We start from the raw sequence: 18,589 nt of genomic DNA, 5'->3' as shown, positions 1-18,589 counted from the left end.
GTGGTGATGTTCTTCTACACATGGAATAATCATCAGTTATTGATTATTATGAATTGTGTCATTGATCCTGTTTTCTGCATTTACATTAATTATTGATTAAAAAGTAACAACTTATAGAAAACCTCCTGCTGGGATTTTAATACCGTCATGACTGCATGAAGTCAGTCTGCACGTATAAAAGTTTCATTGTGCTGCAGCATCAAGTGACGCCAACTGGCTCCTCCCACTACCAACCTACCAGCCAACCTTGACGTGCACCTCCAAAATAGTCCCACCTCACGTCAACGGTGACCAGGTCTACAGAGCTGTGGTCGGTTGGCTTTACTTTTACGCGCAATATCCTCTCCTTGTTCTCCATTACCTCCCTGCTTGGCACTCAGCATCAAGGGTTGGAATTGGGGGTTAAATCACCATAAATGATTCCCGGGCGCAGCACCGCTGCTGCCCACTGCTCCCCTCACCTCTCAGGGGGTGATCAAGGGGATGGGTCAAATGCAGAGGACACATTTCACCACACCTAGTGTGTGTGTGACAATCATTGCTACTTTAACTTTCTTCTGCGAAAGCAACATTTTTAACCCAACAGAAAACAAACAGAAGTGCAGTGAAGCACGTGGAACAAGTGCCAGCGAGTATATATATATATATATACACACACATATATATATATATATATATATATATATATATATATATATATACATATATGTATATATAAATATATACATATATATATATATATATACAAATTCATAAATGTAAACAAATATTTAGAATATTTGGGTACCTCATGTTTCGACTACATACAAAATATTGATGCAAATTCATTTTGTGTGCAGTATATTAAAGCTATTTTTAATATTTAACATTTATTTAATTAAATATTTATTTTAGTCCGACTGAATAAGCATTACTCGCTTACAATTGTGCAAATAGTGTATTCATAATAACAAACATCAGTTGATTTAATTTCCATGATATGTCCACCCAATGCAGCTGAGATAGGCTCCAACACCCCCCCGCAACACCAAATAGGGACAAGCGGTAGAAAAATGGATGGATGGATGTTATCAAGGTAATAGAAGTGCGTGCAAACATCATTTGTATTTATTGCTAATAAAGTTGACACCAACATAAAGCAGACCACTGCAATAATACATTATATTACACTGTCATTACAATAACAATAATATTTTTTTTTATCCTGTAAAGCATCTTTGAGTACACTGAAAAGCGCTATACCAAATAAAATGTATTATTATTATTATTATTATACCATGTGACTTATTCCAGACTTAAATTTCGAGACGTTCGTTTCTTTCTAGTAACAAATATTTAATGATGTTAAGCGTGACTGTAATATACAACAAAAAACAGTTAAAGTATTAAATAAGTCAATATAATTCTCATAGAGAACATATAAAATACACTCCTCAGAAAAGACGCTCGCATTTGCTACAAAGGCCTGCTAGCGGGCTAACGCTAGCACGTTAGCTTCGAACAACATATGAGGTAAATAAGATAAATAATATGAAAATATATCATGTATATTACCTCATAAGCCGCATGTACAAGAGAGGAGTGGAATATATTCTTCCTATTGTTACACCAGCAACTCTTTTTTGTCTTCTGTGGCCGGGCGAAGGAAGTGTGCACCACTCACTATTGTCCCAGTGAAACACGTGTTTGAAGGAAGTGTGCACCACTCACTATTGTCCCAGTGAAACACGTGTTTGAAGGAAGTGTGCACCACTCACTATTGTCCCAGTGAAACACGTGTTTGAAGGAAGTGTGCACCACTCACTATTGTCCCAGTGAAACACGTGTTTGAAGGAAGTGTGCACCACTCACTATTGTCCCAGTGAAACACGTGTTTGAAGGAAGTGTGCACCACTCACTATTGTCCCAGTGAAACACGTGTTTGAAGGAAGTGTGCACCACTCACTATTGTCCCAGTGAAACACGTGTTGGAAGGAAGTGTGCACCACTCACTATTGTCCCAGTGAAACACGTGTTTGAAGGAAGTGTGCACCACTCACTATTGTCCCAGTGAAACACGTGTTTGAAGGAAGTGTGCACCACTCACTATTGTCCCAGTGAAACACGTGTTTGAAGGAAGTGTGCACCACTCACTATTGTCCCAGTGAAACACGTGTTTGAAGGAAGTGTGCACCACTCACTATTGTCCCAGTGAAACACGTGTTTGAAGGAAGTGTGCACCACTCACTATTGTCCCAGTGAAACACGTGTTTGAAGGAAGTGTGCACCACTCACTATTGTCCCAGTAAAACACGTGTTTGGCCAACCTTTTTACGCGGTTGAGAACACTTCGATGACGTCACACAGGAGGAAGACCAGAACAAGATGGCGTCTGGCGGAGATTACGTTGTTTTGGTTATTATGGTTTCTAGGTCTTAATTACAACGTACATGTGCACATGTGTGTCGTTTAACAGAGTAAACGTCCTTATTAATCGTTTGTATGCGGATACATTAGTCTGAGTGCACTTTGACGTGCTAGCCTAGCCTGCTGGTTAGCTTAGCTTGTTAGCTGCTAACAAAGAGAGGCGGAAGTGATCGACACATCAAAGCAGAGATCCAATGTAAGTGTAAAGTGTTTTTATTGTGTGAACATGTCTACATTACAAATGATGTGAGTGTTGCTGAATCAGCGACTAACTGCTGCCATTGAAGAAATGTTTGTGATGTTAGAAAAAAAACAAAAAAACGATAGCAGAGGACAAGGAGGAATTTTGTCCAACAAAAGAGGAGAAGGAGCGACAACATCAACTACTGGACGCTGTTTTCAAGAAACATCAAGTTGTGTTACACATCCAGCCTTCCATCCATCTTCTTCTGCTTATCTGAGGTCGGGTCGCGGGGGCAGCAGCCTAAGCAGGGAACCCCAGACTTTCCTCTCCCCAGCCACTTCATCCAGCTCTTCCCGGGGGATCCCAAGGCGTTTCCAGGCCAGCCAGGAGACATAGTCTATTCAACGTTTCCTGGGTCTTCCCCGTTGCCTCCTACCGGTCGGACGTGCGCTAAACACCTCCCTAGGGAGGCGTTCGGGTGGCATCCTGACCAGATGCCTGAACCACCTTATCTGGCTGTTCTCGATGTGGAGGAGCAGCGGCTTTACTTTGAGTTCCTCCCGGATGACAGAGCTTCTCAGCCTATCTCTAAGGGAGAGCCCCGCCACCCGGCGGAGGAAACTCATTTAAAATAGAATAGACTTGATTGTCATTATATTTGCGTATAACAAGATCAAAGACTCCAACTAAAGGTGCGGTAGTGGGAACAAATATAGGGTCAAATAAATAACACAAGAGCTAATAAGGGAAAACTAACACTTGAAATAAACAGACCGCTTCGGCCACTTGTACTAGTGATCTTATCCTTTCGGTCATGACCCAAAGCTCATGACCATAGGTGAGGATGGGAACGTAGATCGACCGGTAAATTGAGAGCTTTGCCTTCCGGCTCAGCTCCTTCTTCACCACAACGGATCGATACAGCGTCCACATTACTGAAGACGCCGCACCGATCCGCCTGTCGATCTCACGATCCACTCTTCCCTCGCTTGTGAACAAGACTCTGAGGTACTTGAACTCCTCCACTTGGGGCAGGGTCTCCTCCCCAACCCGGAGATGACACCCCACCCTTTTCTGTACGAGAACCTTGAACTCGGATTTGGAGGTGCTGATTCTCATCCCAGTCGCTTCACACTCTGTTGCAAACCGATCCAGTTAGAGCTAAAGTTCCTGGCCAGATGAAGAGACCTAATCCTGCAGCCACCAAACCGGATCCCCTCAACGCCTTGACTGCGCCTAGAAATTCTGTCCATAAAAGTTATGAACAGAATCGGCGCTTTGGCGGAGTCCAACCCTCACTGGAAAAGTGTTCGACTTACTGCCAGCAATGCGGACCAAGCTCTGACACTGATCATACAGGGAGCGGACCGCCACAATCAGACAGTCCAATACCCCATACTCCCTGAGCACTCCCCACAGGACTTGCCGAGGGACACGGTTGAATGCCTTCTCCAAGTCCACAAAGCACATGTAGACTGGTTGGGCAAACTCCCATGCACCCTCAAGAACCCTGCCCAGAGTATAGACCTGGTCCACAGTTCCACGACCAGGATGAAAACCACACTGTTCCTCCTAAATCTGAGGTTCGACTGTCAGACTTAGGCTCCTCTCCAGTACACCTGAATAGACCTTCCCGGGAAGGCTGAGGATGCTTCTACATATTGACACAAATATATAAAAAACACTAACCTTGTGACGGATGCTTTTGCAATTGTTTTATTTGATCTTTCCCAACACCTGGTGGCCACAATAATTCATGAAGTCAAGCTCATGGCTCACAATGTTGAATGATGCGGACATGTTTGTTACTGGATACTTGCTATCAGACTTTTGTTTTGGAGACTTTGTGTACGTATTAAGCAACTATAATTATTTGATATGCTTAAAAGTGCTGTTTTAGCTTAGCTGTTGTGTAGCTGCTAGCTCCTTGTAGCTTACAGCAGGTGTGTCCAAAGTGCAGCCCATAACTATGTTTTTAATTGACAACGGGGAATTTTGAAAATGTGGTATTTGCGTGTCGGTCCAATCAGCGGCAGTTACGCCCTATTTCATCATTGGACCTAAGTCTTTGGCTTGGTAGGCGGGTACGAGGCTACCAAGCCAGGTGGTACGAGCACGAGCACGGAGGAGCCTTTGTAGTGGTGTCGCAGCTCGGTGGTCGTGCCGTCAGGTAACACCAGGAAGGTTCCTTCTGTGCGATATTGACTGGTGCTTTTTTTCTCCCTGGACTCTGACTTCATATCTGGTGTTGTCCTTCAGACCTCGGCCAAGAAGCCACGTAAACAGTGTGAAGAATGTGGGCGATAAGAGTGTGTGTGCGTGGGCATGAACTTGCACCCACTTTCAACTGGAACTCAGGACATATGATTAGTTGCACGGCCTATTCTAATCTATATTAAACAGCGTCCGGGGTTTGCGTCCACTGCGGGGGTGCGTCATCGCTCTCTCGGTGTGGGTCGTTGCGCTCTTCATCTGCTGGCCGTTGTTTCCTCCTCCGTGCTGCTCTCCCGCTCGTTCCTCCCTCGTCCCTTTTTGTACTCTAGCAGCAGATAGACAGATTGTAAGCAGGTGTGTAATATACGCACCTGGCTCAGATTGCCGCTGCAGTGTCGCTTCGCGTGTGTCATGCCTCTCCTCGCCGCCGCATGCCCCGCCTCCTGGCCTCCAGGTGGGCCCGCGCTGCTGCTTTCCGCCCATTGTCGACCCGTCGGCTGTGTCTCTCCACACATACAATGTCTGCTTTCACTGGGATGCCGACTGATGGGATGTTCATATCTTCCCGTTTAGATGAAGAATTAATCATCGCAAACGGTTAAAAAGGGTGGGTGCAAAAGAGCACATTACTTAATCTTTCTAGCCATCTCCAGGTCTAAGTTGGATGTCAGTGTTGACCAAGTTCTCGGTTTATGTCCACAACCTTCTACTACATAAGTGAGAAGCATGATTTATATTCTAGAATTAGCTTTCACCATCTTAGAGGTGAGGAAGCAGCTCAGTATGTCAATATAGCAGCATAAGCTAGTTACTTCTGTGATCAATGCGCCGCTAAAAGTAGGTCCTTAGTGTTAGCGCTTATAATAACAATATCACTAATACTTGGTTAATATTCAGGTCACAAAATGTAAATGGTGTATTGTTGGCAGTTTTTTTGGAGGACTTTGTGGGTCTAATAGAGGAGCTCCCATTGACTCCAATGTTAGCTGATTTTTGCTCACGTTTATTTAATAATTAAATTTATAAAAGTTTAAAACATATGTCTTACATAAGGATTGTGAATGATAGGCAACATTTTAAAAAAGTGCAGTTTCCTTTGAATTTGTCAGATAAGTAAACAGTCGTTCAAATTAAAGATGTAAAACAATTGAGGTTGTTTATAGATATTATCCACTATGAAGTTACAGTAAAACTAAGCACACAAGAGAAAGTACATTCATATACACATGAAGTACACACATGTGTAAGAATCATGTTAACCACCAAAATATTGTCTTGTTCTCCTAAAGCCAATATCGAGTATCCTTTGGTGAGCTGACCGTATCGTCACACCCTTAGTTGAAAACACACCATCCCCATGACATGACACTTCCACGTGATGTAGAACAGTAGTCCCACATTTTAAACATACACACACATCTGAAGAATATTAAAATTAAATATATTTGGTGGGCCAAAAAAAATGATTCGACGAACTAATGTTTGGTATGGGCGATATGACCTCAAATCTATATCCTAATAACAATATATGTCACGATATATAATTTGGTGTATAATTGATACTAGAATAATTTTAAAGTGGGTTACAAAAGCTCCTAATTTGGCAGCTGACATATGCAGTAACAAATTGTATAATTTATAATTGTATTATTTTGTTGAAAAAAATATTTTTAATGTACTTGTTTATTTACTGTTAATATCTGGTTACTTTATTTGATAAAATAATACTGGAAATGATGTAATATTTTACTGCATATTTCAACAACTAAATTAGGAGACTCTGTAGCCTGTTTTAAAATGGTTCTGTTAGTAATTCAATATGAAATAATATATCGTAAAATCAATTTTAAACCAAATCGTTTATCCATAGTAAAAAGTCCTGTTGTTCTAGTTGGTTTTAATTTTCCTGTGAAAAATGTAAAGAGTAACGTGTTTGTGCATCACTGAGATTTCAAGACAGTTGATACAATAACTTGTTTTTCCTAAGTGCATGTCAAAGTACTTAATGCATTATGTGACTGAGCACAGATGGATGTTTCTCAAACTTGTGTTTGTCTTGCAACAGAAGTGGAGCTTCAGGATGCAGACGGAGGAGCCACAGCACAACCTCATTAAGAAGGAAGAGGAATACCCACTGATCCCCCATTTTAAAAATGAAGAGGAACACCCACTAATCCCCCATTTTAAAGAGGAAGAGGAGGACCCACTGACACCCCATTTTAAAAAGGAAGCAGTGGATCCACAGAGCCCTCACATTAAGGCGGAAGAGGAATACCCACTGATCCCCCATTTTAAAAATGAAGAGGAACACCAATGGCTACCCTTTTTTAAAGAGGAGATGGAGGAACCACTGACACCACATTTTAAAAAGGAAGCGGTGGATCCACTGAGCCCTCACATTAAGGCGGAAGAGGAGGACCCACTGACCCCTCACATTAAAGAGGAAGAGGAGGAACACAGCATCAGTCAGCAGGGAGAGCATCTTGAAGGACTGGAGGAGGTTGATGTCACCAAGATGCCAGTGACTGGTGTCCCTGTGAAGAGTGAAGATGATGAGGTGAAAGGTGAAAGTGAGGAGAGGGGAGGGGGGGAGCCTCCAAGCAGCAGCTCAACACAACACATGACAACAGAAGCTGATGGAGACCACTGTGGAGGATCACAAGCAGACAAGCTCTTAGCTCCACTATCAGATAGTGAGGACACAACGTCACACTCTCCTGACACTGATGATGAAGACTCTAAAGATGATAAGACATGTCACACTGACAACACTCACTTCACATCTTCTCACTCTCACAAAACTTTTAAATACCAAAGTCGTCTGAAAGAACACATGAGAACACACACTGGAGAAAAACCTTTTTCTTGCTCAGAATGTGGTAAAGGTTTTACTCAAAGATACATTTTGAAAATACACATGAGAATACACACTGGAGAAAAACCTTTTTCCTGCTGAGAATGTGGTAAAAGTTTTGGAAAAAATCAAAGTTTAAAAGTACACATGAGAACACACACAGGAGAAAAAACGTTTTCCTGCTCAGAATGTGGTAAAAGTTTTGTAAGAAATGAACGTTTAAATGTGCACATGAGATCACACACTGGAGAAAAACCTTTTTCATGTTCAATCTGCGGTAAAGATTTTACTCGAAGGGACCATTTCAAAAAACACATGAGAATACACACTGGAGAACAACCTTTTTCATGTTCAATATGCGGTAAATATTTTGCTCGGAAGAACTACTTGAAAATACACATGAGTACACACACTGGTGAAAAACCTTATACTTGTTCAGTATGTTGTAGAAGTTTTATACAAAGTATGCATTTGAAAAGACACATGAGAATACACACTGGAGAAAAACCTTTTTCATGTTCAATCTGCAGTAAAGATTTTACTCAAATGCACCATTTCAAAGCACACATGACAAGACACACTGCAGACAAACCTTAAACATGTTCAGTGTGTTGTAAAAGTTGTATACAAATTCCGTATTTTGAATAGACTCATGAAAAGACACCCAGGAGAGAAAGTGTTGAGTTGCAGTGTGTGTGGTGAAAGATTGTCTTCTAAGTACCAGTGTAAGAAACACAAGTGTGCTGGTGAGAACAGCAGCAGCAAATGAAACTGCAGGATTTGAAATAAACTGTCAAATCTTAACTTCGACTTTGTAACAACATCAGCACGTAGATTCTAACATTCATAGATTAGATATTTCAGATTATTGCTTTTTTCAGTCAAGTACATGTTTTAATATACAACTTTGTGTACTTTTATTTAAAAATGAACACCACACTGACTGTAAAGATGAGAATAAACAGGACAAAACATGTTACAAATACTTTTTATGTGTATAGAGATATTCAGAAATCATGTTTGATTTTTAATGATGTTGTAGAGTAACTCCTTTAAATGATGTACATATTTGTTTTACATGTGTTCATACCTTTGCTTTTGAATACACATAAATCCCTCTTAGTTCATATTTACTGGTTCACATCTGAAACATCTTCTGGACCACTTCTGGAAACATATTATTATTTACTTTATACATTTTCAGCAGTTGTCTTTTATACAATATCATTTACTTTTAAAATCTGTGACTTTATGAATCATTTGTTGGCTCTCAATAATCCATTATTTTAATTATCTGTATTACTCTCCTTTGTAATATGAATATTGTTTTATATGTATGTCCACTTTATGCAATATGTAGATTACAGAAAATGGCAACATTATATGTGGAAGGTTATGAAGGATAGTTTTGTTTTTAATAATCTACATTTCTTATTTTTTTTTAAAACTACACATGACAATTTTTTTTAAAAAGGTGTTTATGATTTTGTTCCCCCTTTTTTAGAATCCCTCAAACATTATCAATTTCAGAAAACATGGGGAAGTTTGGATTGTTAGGGAAAAGTCAATAAAAGTCAATCCATCCATTGTTTCTACCACTTGTCCCTTTCATTTTTTATGTATAGCATTTAATCACAAACTTGTCCGCCAAAGGGTGTTGTGTTTTGGAGAAACTCCTTCTGTCAGAGTGCTGTTCAACACTGCAAAGAGGAACCCAAGGATGTGCAGGACGCTGAGTAAAACACATTTTTTACTGCGGAAATCTACTCACAAAAACAATCCAAACAGGAGGAAACAAAAAGCGACGGTGCGAAAGAGAGAAGACAAAATGTGCATTGTGGACAAAATAAAAGATACATGTATACAAAAATGAACTAAACTTGGTTTGGAGTTACTAGACGTGCACAATACACAACAACACCAAGATGGATGGCACTGGGAATGGCCAAGGTAGCAAAATACTCAAAGCATGGAATCAACTGGCGTGGAGTAGAATCGCCGAGTGCCATCCAGCTGTCAAGGTGCTGCTTAAGTAGCACCAGGGTCAATCGGAGGCAGCTGTGCACGTCCCACAACTCCGCCCACAAAGGCAACACAGGGACTTTAGGAGGAAGGAGAAATGTAAGAACAAGATCAACTGCACTAAAAGAGGAAAACTGACAATACAAACCACAAGGTGGCAGCAGGTGGTGACAACTTTCCTCAAATTAAATTTGGGAAAAAATGGACTGAGCATAAGAGATAAATCATCACAAATGAAGTTAAATCATTCAAAAGTTTACCTTTGTAATTCATTTCTATCCAAATAAATCCAGGATGGTTCTCCAGAATGTTCCATTCGAGAATGCTGTCAAACTGTTATGTCTACTAGGAAAATTAAATTCCAATACATTGTTAAATATTTGAATATTTTTACGAAAATAAGTTGTATGTCTTTGTTTAGAAATTTTGAAATTGACAGGTTTACTTTTATTTTCACAATAAGTAAATAGTATATAATAAAATAGTTTTACCGTTGTGGGAAACTGGTTGTACTTATTTCTCTCGCGAGATTTGGAAAAGAGCTGGTTACTTATTTCTCTCGCGAGATCTGACAACACTGCGCGCGAACCAAACACGGCGAGGATAAAGCAAGATGGCGTCTGACGGTGAAGACATTATTGCAGTCGTCACAGTTCAGTGTTCTTAATCTATGCCTCCATGTACACATATATGTCCTTTATTACACTCTAGTAAATAGAGTAAACATCGTTAATAACTGTTTGCATCCGGTTATATTAGTCTGAGCGCACTTTGATGCTTCTCGAGCTAGCTTAGCCTGCTAGTTAGCTTAGCTTGTTAGCCGCTAACAAAGAGAGGCGGAAGTGATCAAAACACATCACTAAGTAGAGATCAAGTGTGAGTGTAAAGTGTTGTGATTGTGTGAAAATGTGCCAAAGAACCACAGCAGAGTACGAGGAGGAACTTTGTCCAACAAAAGAGGAGAAGGAGCGACAACATGAAAAACATCAAGTTGTGTTACACAGAACAGGTTTGTTTACTTCTTACTCTCACATCTTTACTAACTTTATATTTATTATTAACACTATTCTTCAATAAATTGTCTATAGGAAGATGAATTGTCATGTGAGGATGATGCACTGATTGTTTTACATTGTTGATAAGAAGGAGACATTGTCAGACACACAATATTTATGAGAGGTTGATGTTTGTAACAATGTGTATCAACATGTTTACACAAAACTCACACAGTCACCGGGGGAATATTCCAGAGAGCAGGTTAAGTGCAAAGTCCTGAGTATGTAAAGCTCGAGAGTTTTACCTCCAAAAATAAGAGAGGTAAGACAAAGTCAGAGTCAGTTACCATGGTGACTGACACTGTTAACCTAGCCTGCTAGCTGGCAGGTTTGACAAGTTATATATGTGTGTCAAAGCATACTGACCTGTTATTTCCTTCATGTCGGTGCACCCTCCCTGAGATCAGTAGGTTGTGAATTCAAACCCCAACCCAGTCATACCAAATACTATAAAAATGGGACCCATTACTTCCCTGCCTTGCACTCAGCATCAAGGGTTGTAATTGGGGTTTAATCACCATAAAAGTTATTCCCGGGCATGGCCACCGCTGCTGCTCACTGCTCCCCTCACCTCCCAGGGTGTGATCAAGGGTAATGGGCCAAATGCAGGAAATAATCTCCCCACACCTAGTGTGTGTGTGACAATCATTGGTACTTTAACTTTTTAACGTGGCTGTGATTGTCAAAAAAACAAAGCCTGATCTAAAGATGACATCTTGATCTCATACCATCTCAAACCAATTGGCCGTTCATTATTAAGTGAAATGTTACGTTTGCGCGGCATCGTGGATGCGCGGGGAGTGTCGCCTCTCGATGCGCAGGATCACAGCAGGCAGGAATGAAGGTATGAACAGCCTTTTAATATGAAGTTACAAAAGAACACTGGTACAAAAGAGCAAATCAAAGGCGTGTCTGAGCACAGAAAACTAAATGCTAATATACACAGAAGACAGAGTTCGAAGTCCATAAAGCGCGAGCCAAGCGCGCGGAGGCAAGCTACATTTAGCAAGCAGAAAAATAAACAGAGACCACTCACGTAACGGTTGCAGGTGCAAACAAACTGGCGAGAGCGAACTAGGTAGCAGAGGGGCTTAAATACAGAAAACATAATTACAAACCGGTGTGTGAATGAGCCATGCAGGAGGAGCCAATAAGTTGTCATGGTGATGAATGTAAATAAGGAAGTGCGCTAACAAACGGGATCGGTAGAGTCCAAAACATGATCAAAACATAGTAGGACAATACAAAAAAGACAAACATGCTAGAGATGTGTGATCCGGAAGCCGGATCACAACATTACCCCCCCCCTTAAGGGGCAGATCCCAGATGCCCCCAAAAAACTGCAATAAAGAGAACCCCCTCCCAAAACCAGAAAGTTCACAAACGAAGGGAGGGCGGAAGGAGTCCACGGTGGAGGGTCGCCAGATCGCATGTCCCCGAATCCACCGAGGACACATCATGTGGCGGCGGCGGGTGGAACGCTGCTGCCGAAAAAGTTTTGGCGGGCGACCTCGAAAAGGCCACATTAGTGGCCGCCTCGCAGGATGAGGTGCCCGGCGAGGCGGACGACCCGGGCACGGCCACATCCGTGGCCGACATGGAGGAGGGAGTATCTGGCGAGGAGGATGACCTCGCAGAGGCAACGCCCGTGGTCGACGTGGTGGACGACGCCTCAGCACCGAAATCCCAGCAGGCATGGAAGCAGCAGACGAGGGTGCGGGGACTGCAGCCAAAGCAGGCCCGAGTGCAGCTGGCGAGGATGATGCGGGTGCTGCAGCCGCAGGAGTCGTCGGAGGCGGCCTGGGAGCCGCAGGAGTCGTCGGAGGCGGCCTGGGAGCCGCAGGAGTCGTCGGAGGCGGCCTGGGAGCCGCAGGAGTCGTCGGAGGCGGCCTGGGAGCCGCAGGAGTCGTCGGAGGCGGCCTGGGAGCCGCAGGAGTCGTCGGTGGTGCTGGTGTGGGCTCCAGCCCCGTCGTCGACGCTGGTGTGGGCTCCAGCCCCGTCGTCGACGCTGGTGTGGGCTCCAGCCCCGTCGTCGACGCTGGTGTGGGCTCCAGCCCCGTCGTCGACGCTGGTGTGGGCTCCAGCCCCGTCGTCGACGCTGGTGTGGGCTCCAGCCCCGTCGTCGGCGCTGGTGTGGGCTCCAGCCCCGTCGTCGGCGGTGCTTGGCGGCGCGGAGCTGGCACCGGTGCTTGGCGGCACGGAGCTGGCACCGGTACCTGTCGTGGTGCTGGTACCGGAGTGGGCTCCAGCCTTGGAGTTTGTGCTGGTGTGAGAACCAGACTGGGAGCAGGTGTCGGCTTCAGCCGAGGAGCAGGTGTCGGCTTCAGCCGAGGAGCAGGTGTCGGCTTCAGCCGAGGAGCAGGTGTCGGCTTCAGCCGAGGAGCAGGTGTCGGCTTCAGCCGAGGAGCAGGTGTCGGCTTCAGCCGAGGAGCAGGTGTCGGCTTCAGCCGAGGAGCAGGTGTCGGCTTCAGCCGAGGAGCAGGCACAGGGGTCTGCCGAGGAGAACTAGGGGACTGGCTGTGAGCAGGACTAGGACTATGATGAGTGATAAGACAAACACTAGGACTCGGGCAAGGACTTGAGAGAGGACCAGGACTTACAATCACACTAGTGCTTTGAGAAGGGCTTGGGCAACGACCAGGACTTACAGTCATACCAGGGCTTGGGCAAGAACTAGGACAAACGGTCAAACTAGGGCTTGGGCAAGGACTGGGACTAACAATCAAACTGGTGCTCGGGCAAGGACTAGGACAAAGACTAGGACTTACAGTAACACTGGGGCTCGGACAAGAACTTGGGTAAGGACTAGGGTTCGGACTAAGACCACGAGGGGAATCAGTACTAATATTACAAAGGCAAGAAACCAGACTCGGGACCGGACTCGAAACAGGACTCGGACTACGGATCAGTCTACGAGTGGAACTAGGACTACGACGACTACGAGAAAGACTAGGACTACAACTAGAATCAGAACGGAAACTCGGACCAGGACTTGGACTACGACTCAGTCTACAAGTCGGTCTACGAGTAGGACTAGAGCATGGGCTACGAAGAAGGCTGGGACTCGAACTCTGAGAGAGACTGTGACTAAAACTAGAACTAGGGCACGGACGGAACACAGGTGGAGGAGGTCTAAGAGGGCGTGACTTGACCGGGGAGAACACCGGTGGAGGAGGTCTAGGAGGCCGTAGTGGCTTAACAGGTTTAACAGGGGTGAACACCGGTGGTGGAGGTCTAGGAGGCTTAGTAGTAATACTGGCCCTCCCCTCAAGACCCGGATTCCAGACGGGGCCCAGTTGGACAGAGGCTGACCGTAAGGGCGGGCGGTGGGAGGTTTGGAGGAGGGCAGGCTCCTCCCCTCTAAAATGTTCAAAATCCTCACTAAATGAGGTGGAAAAAGGCACGGATTCAGGCGGAGAACGAGACTTGAGAGGGGGGGAAGCGGGTATGGGGGGTGAAGACTGACTAGAGTCATAGTAGTGGCGGAAAATGTCCTGGTAATAATTAATTATATTATTAAAGTCATTGTTGGGGGTGTGACTGGGCTTGGATGTGCTACAATTATCCTTGAAAATTTTCTTATATAAAATTAGGTCCTTGGGTGGAATGGGAGAAAGTTCATCTTCAAAAAACTCCTCGTCACTAAGGTCAAAAAAATGTGCAGAGGAATCCACTAAGGTGTTAACGGTGACGTCATAGGGGGGCGTGAACGGAGTGACGTCACTGTGAGTGACAGGGAAGGCGGAAGATGGTGGGATGCTAATGGGAATAGCAACATGGTGACTGGGAACGGGAGAAGTGAACAAAGTACCAACCCGTAGAGAAGAGTCCTGGGTTGGAGCGGAGGAGTACTTGGTCGGGTATGCTGCTTGTCGGGAACGGTGTCCTGGAGGATCCAGCGCGAGGTGACGCGTTTCTGCTCGCCAGTTTCTGTTACGTTTGCGCGGCATCGTGGATGCGCGGGGAGTGTCGCCTCTCGATGCGCAGGATCACAGCAGGCAGGAATGAAGGTATGAACAGCCTTTTAATATGAAGTTACAAAAGAACACTGGTACAAAAGAGCAAATCAAAGGCGTGTCTGAGCACAGAAAACTAAATGCTAATATACACAGAAGACAGAGTTCGAAGTCCATAAAGCGCGAGCCAAGCGCGCGGAGGCAAGCTACATTTAGCAAGCAGAAAAATAAACAGAGACCACTCACGTAACGGTTGCAGGTGCAAACAAACTGGCGAGAGCGAACTAGGTAGCAGAGGGGCTTAAATACAGAAAACATAATTACAAACCGGTGTGTGAATGAGCCATGCAGGAGGAGCCAATAAGTTGTCATGGTGATGAATGTAAATAAGGAAGTGCGCTAACAAACGGGATCGGTAGAGTCCAAAACATGATCAAAACATAGTAGGACAATACAAAAAAGACAAACATGCTAGAGATGTGTGATCCGGAAGCCGGATCACAACATTACCCCCCCCCTTAAGGGGCAGATCCCAGATGCCCCCAAAAAACTGCAATAAAGAGAACCCCCTCCCAAAACCAGAAAGTTCACAAACGAAGGGAGGGCGGAAGGAGTCCACGGTGGAGGGTCGCCAGATCGCATGTCCCCGAATCCACCGAGGACACATCATGTGGCGGCGGCGGGTGGAACGCTGCTGCCGAAAAAGTTTTGGCGGGCGACCTCGAAAAGGCCACATTAGTGGCCGCCTCGCAGGATGAGGTGCCCGGCGAGGCGGACGACCCGGGCACGGCCACATCCGTGGCCGACATGGAGGAGGGAGTATCTGGCGAGGAGGATGACCTCGCAGAGGCAACGCCCGTGGTCGACGTGGTGGACGACGCCTCAGCACCGAAATCCCAGCAGGCTTGGAAGCAGCAGACGAGGGTGCGGGGACTGCAGCCAAAGCAGGCCCGAGTGCAGCTGGCGAGGATGATGCGGGTGCTGCAGCCGCAGGAGTCGTCGGAGGCGGCCTGGGAGCCGCAGGAGTCGTCGGAGGCGGCCTGGGAGCCGCAGGAGTCGTCGGAGGCGGCCTGGGAGCCGCAGGAGTCGTCGGAGGCGGCCTGGGAGCCGCAGGAGTCGTCGGAGGCGGCCTGGGAGCCGCAGGAGTCGTCGGAGGCGGCCTGGGAGCCGCAGGAGTCGTCGGAGGCGGCCTGGGAGCCGCAGGAGTCGTCGGTGGTGCTGGTGTGGGCTCCAGCCCCGTCGTCGACGCTGGTGTGGGCTCCAGCCCCGTCGTCGACGCTGGTGTGGGCTCCAGCCCCGTCGTCGACGCTGGTGTGGGCTCCAGCCCCGTCGTCGACGCTGGTGTGGGCTCCAGCCCCGTCGTCGACGCTGGTGTGGGCTCCAGCCCCGTCGTCGGCGCTGGTGTGGGCTCCAGCCCCGTCGTCGGCGGTGCTTGGCGGCGCGGAGCTGGCACCGGTGCTTGGCGGCACGGAGCTGGCACCGGTACCTGTCGTGGTGCTGGTACCGGAGTGGGCTCCAGCCTTGGAGTTTGTGCTGGTGTGAGAACCAGACTGGGAGCAGGTGTCGGCTTCAGCCGAGGAGCAGGTGTCGGCTTCAGCCGAGGAGCAGGTGTCGGCTTCAGCCGAGGAGCAGGTGTCGGCTTCAGCCGAGGAGCAGGTGTCGGCTTCAGCCGAGGAGCAGGTGTCGGCTTCAGCCGAGGAGCAGGCACAAGCCGGATCACAACATGAAATGTCTTATAGTCGCTTAAATTTGTCTTTAACCAAGCAACACTGTTTTATTCAGTTACTCAACTAATCGGAAACATTTCCATTAGAACACTTGATTAATACCATTTTCAATAGCCACAGCCCTATATTTCATGTACAATTTAATATTTAGCATGTAGGAGTTAAAATGTGTTTTGTTTGTGTCCTGTAGACATCCATCAGCTGATTGGACACCAAGAAGAATGTCTCCCTCATCTGCAGGGGGACAGTTTCACTTTAGAGTATCCACAGCCCTCACATTTTAAAGGGGACAAGGAGGATCCACAGCCCTCTTATTTCAAAGAGGAAGAGGGGGGAGAGTGTCCTGTAGGGCAGGAGGAGGCTGATGTCAGCAAGTTTCCACTGACTGTTGTCTCTGTGAAGACTGAAGAGCATGAAGACAAACCACCTGAGTCCTCACAGCTTCATCACAGTCCAAGTAAGCACAACATCCACATATCATCTAATACAATGTTTGTGACACATGTTCATCCGGGGGACACATTTATCACTAAAGATGGAGATATATTTGCTTTTTAACACCACCATTTAAAAATGAATGCTCATCAATCATCAACAGTGTAATTGCTGGGGTGTAACCATGTGACCTAGAGGCCGTCCTCCTTACCTCACGTGGTCAAATGAAGGCAAACATTCAATATGGCTACTGTTTATTTACCTTTAGCAGCACATATGTCAGCATATTTCAAAGGTTTAGTGGTGAAGATTAGGGATATACATCAAGTACCATTTTTTTAATTAATACTGGTTCCTAATTATGTCGTCCATGAGGACCGTGAAGATTCTGGACTAACGGCACAACTATTTGTATTTTTAATTCCAGCTGACTGAGGTAACTATGACACGTTGTCACATTGAGTTCAGCTGCCGCTGCTACACATTACAATCAGCTTTGAATAATGACAAATAAGGAAGCAACCAAAGTTTGATGTGTGTGTTATTGACAAGAAGATGACATAACTGCATTTCACCTTGCACTGCACACATAGTTGACTTCTTTAAGACTTCAAATAAACAGCTGCTGATTAAAGACTTCCCTGCTCTGAGATGTTACAGAACATCATGTTGGAGGTGTTCAACCTCTTGTGCTAATAGGAATGCTATTTAAAATGCCTTTTTCCACTTTTTTATTTCCACAAATGACATGTAGTACCAAAAAAAGTACCGACAAATACTGGTATCGATTAGGGTATCATATTGATACATTTCTAACGATTTATATCCCTACTTAAAATACAAGCCAGATATCTTAAAAAAATAATTTCAACGTTTGTTTGGATTTAGTTACTTCTCTGCTGTCCAGCAATGTCTCAATCAATCTAGTTTATTAGTACTAATTAGCAAAGTTGTCTTCAATCAATCAATCAATGTTTACTTATATAGCCCTAAATCACTAGTGTCTCAAAGGGCTGCACAAACCACTACGACATCCTCGGTAGGCCCACATAAGGGCAAGGAAAGGAAAACTCACACCCAGTGGGACATTGGTGACAATAATGACCCAGTGGGACGTCGGTGACAATAATGACTATGAGAACCTTAGAGAGGAGGAAAGCAATGGATGTCGAGCGGATCTAACAGGATACTGTGAAAGTTCAATCCACAATGGCTACAACACAGTCGCGAGAGTCCAGTCCAAAGAGGATCCAAGACACAGCAGCGAGAGTCCCGTTCACAGCGGAGCCAGCAGGAAACTATCCCAAGCGTAGGCGGACCAGCAGCGCAGAGATGTCCCCAGCCGATACACAGGCAAGCAGTACATGGCCACCGGATCGGACCGGACCCCCTCCACACGGGAGAGTGGGACATAGAAGAAAAAGAAAAGAAACGGCAGATCAACTGGTCTAAAAAGGAGGTCTATTTAAAGGCTAGAGTATACAAATGAGTTTTAAGGTGAGACTTAAATGCTTCTACTGAGGTGGCATCGCGAACTGTTACCGGGAGGGCATTCCAGAGTACTGGAGCCCGAACGGAAAATGCTCTATAGCCCGCAGACTTTTTTTGGGCTTTGGGAATCACTAATAAGCCGGAGTCCTTTGAACGCAGATTTCTTGCCGGGACATATGGTACAATACAATCGGCAAGATAAGATGGAGCTAGACCGTGTAGTATTTTATACGTAAGTAGTAAAA

At 45.3% G+C, this 18,589-nt stretch overlaps 1 protein-coding gene across 2 annotated transcripts in view; it reads left to right on the top strand.

The window, feature by feature from the left end:
- Positions 1–10,332: 10,332 nt before the first annotated feature.
- Positions 10,333–18,589, top strand: part of LOC133546986 (gastrula zinc finger protein XlCGF8.2DB-like) — a 119,001-nt gene continuing 110,744 nt past the window's right edge. The window contains exons 1-2 of one of the 2 annotated variants that reach the window (XM_061892835.1): positions 10,333–10,689; positions 16,609–16,875. In XM_061892835.1, coding sequence (XP_061748819.1) covers positions 10,587–10,689; positions 16,609–16,875 — 370 coding nt within the window. In that variant the 5' untranslated portion in view covers positions 10,333–10,586. The remainder of the gene's footprint in view (positions 10,690–16,608; positions 16,876–18,589) is intronic. The other variant, XM_061892834.1, reaches the window with a different exon arrangement.

Source organism: Nerophis ophidion, unplaced genomic scaffold, assembly GCF_033978795.1.
Source record: "Nerophis ophidion isolate RoL-2023_Sa unplaced genomic scaffold, RoL_Noph_v1.0 HiC_scaffold_56, whole genome shotgun sequence".
In the NCBI taxonomy this organism is placed as follows: Eukaryota; Metazoa; Chordata; class Actinopteri; order Syngnathiformes; family Syngnathidae; genus Nerophis; species Nerophis ophidion.
Note: the sequence above shows the minus strand (reverse complement) of the source record. Positions and strands in the feature narration are given on the sequence as shown.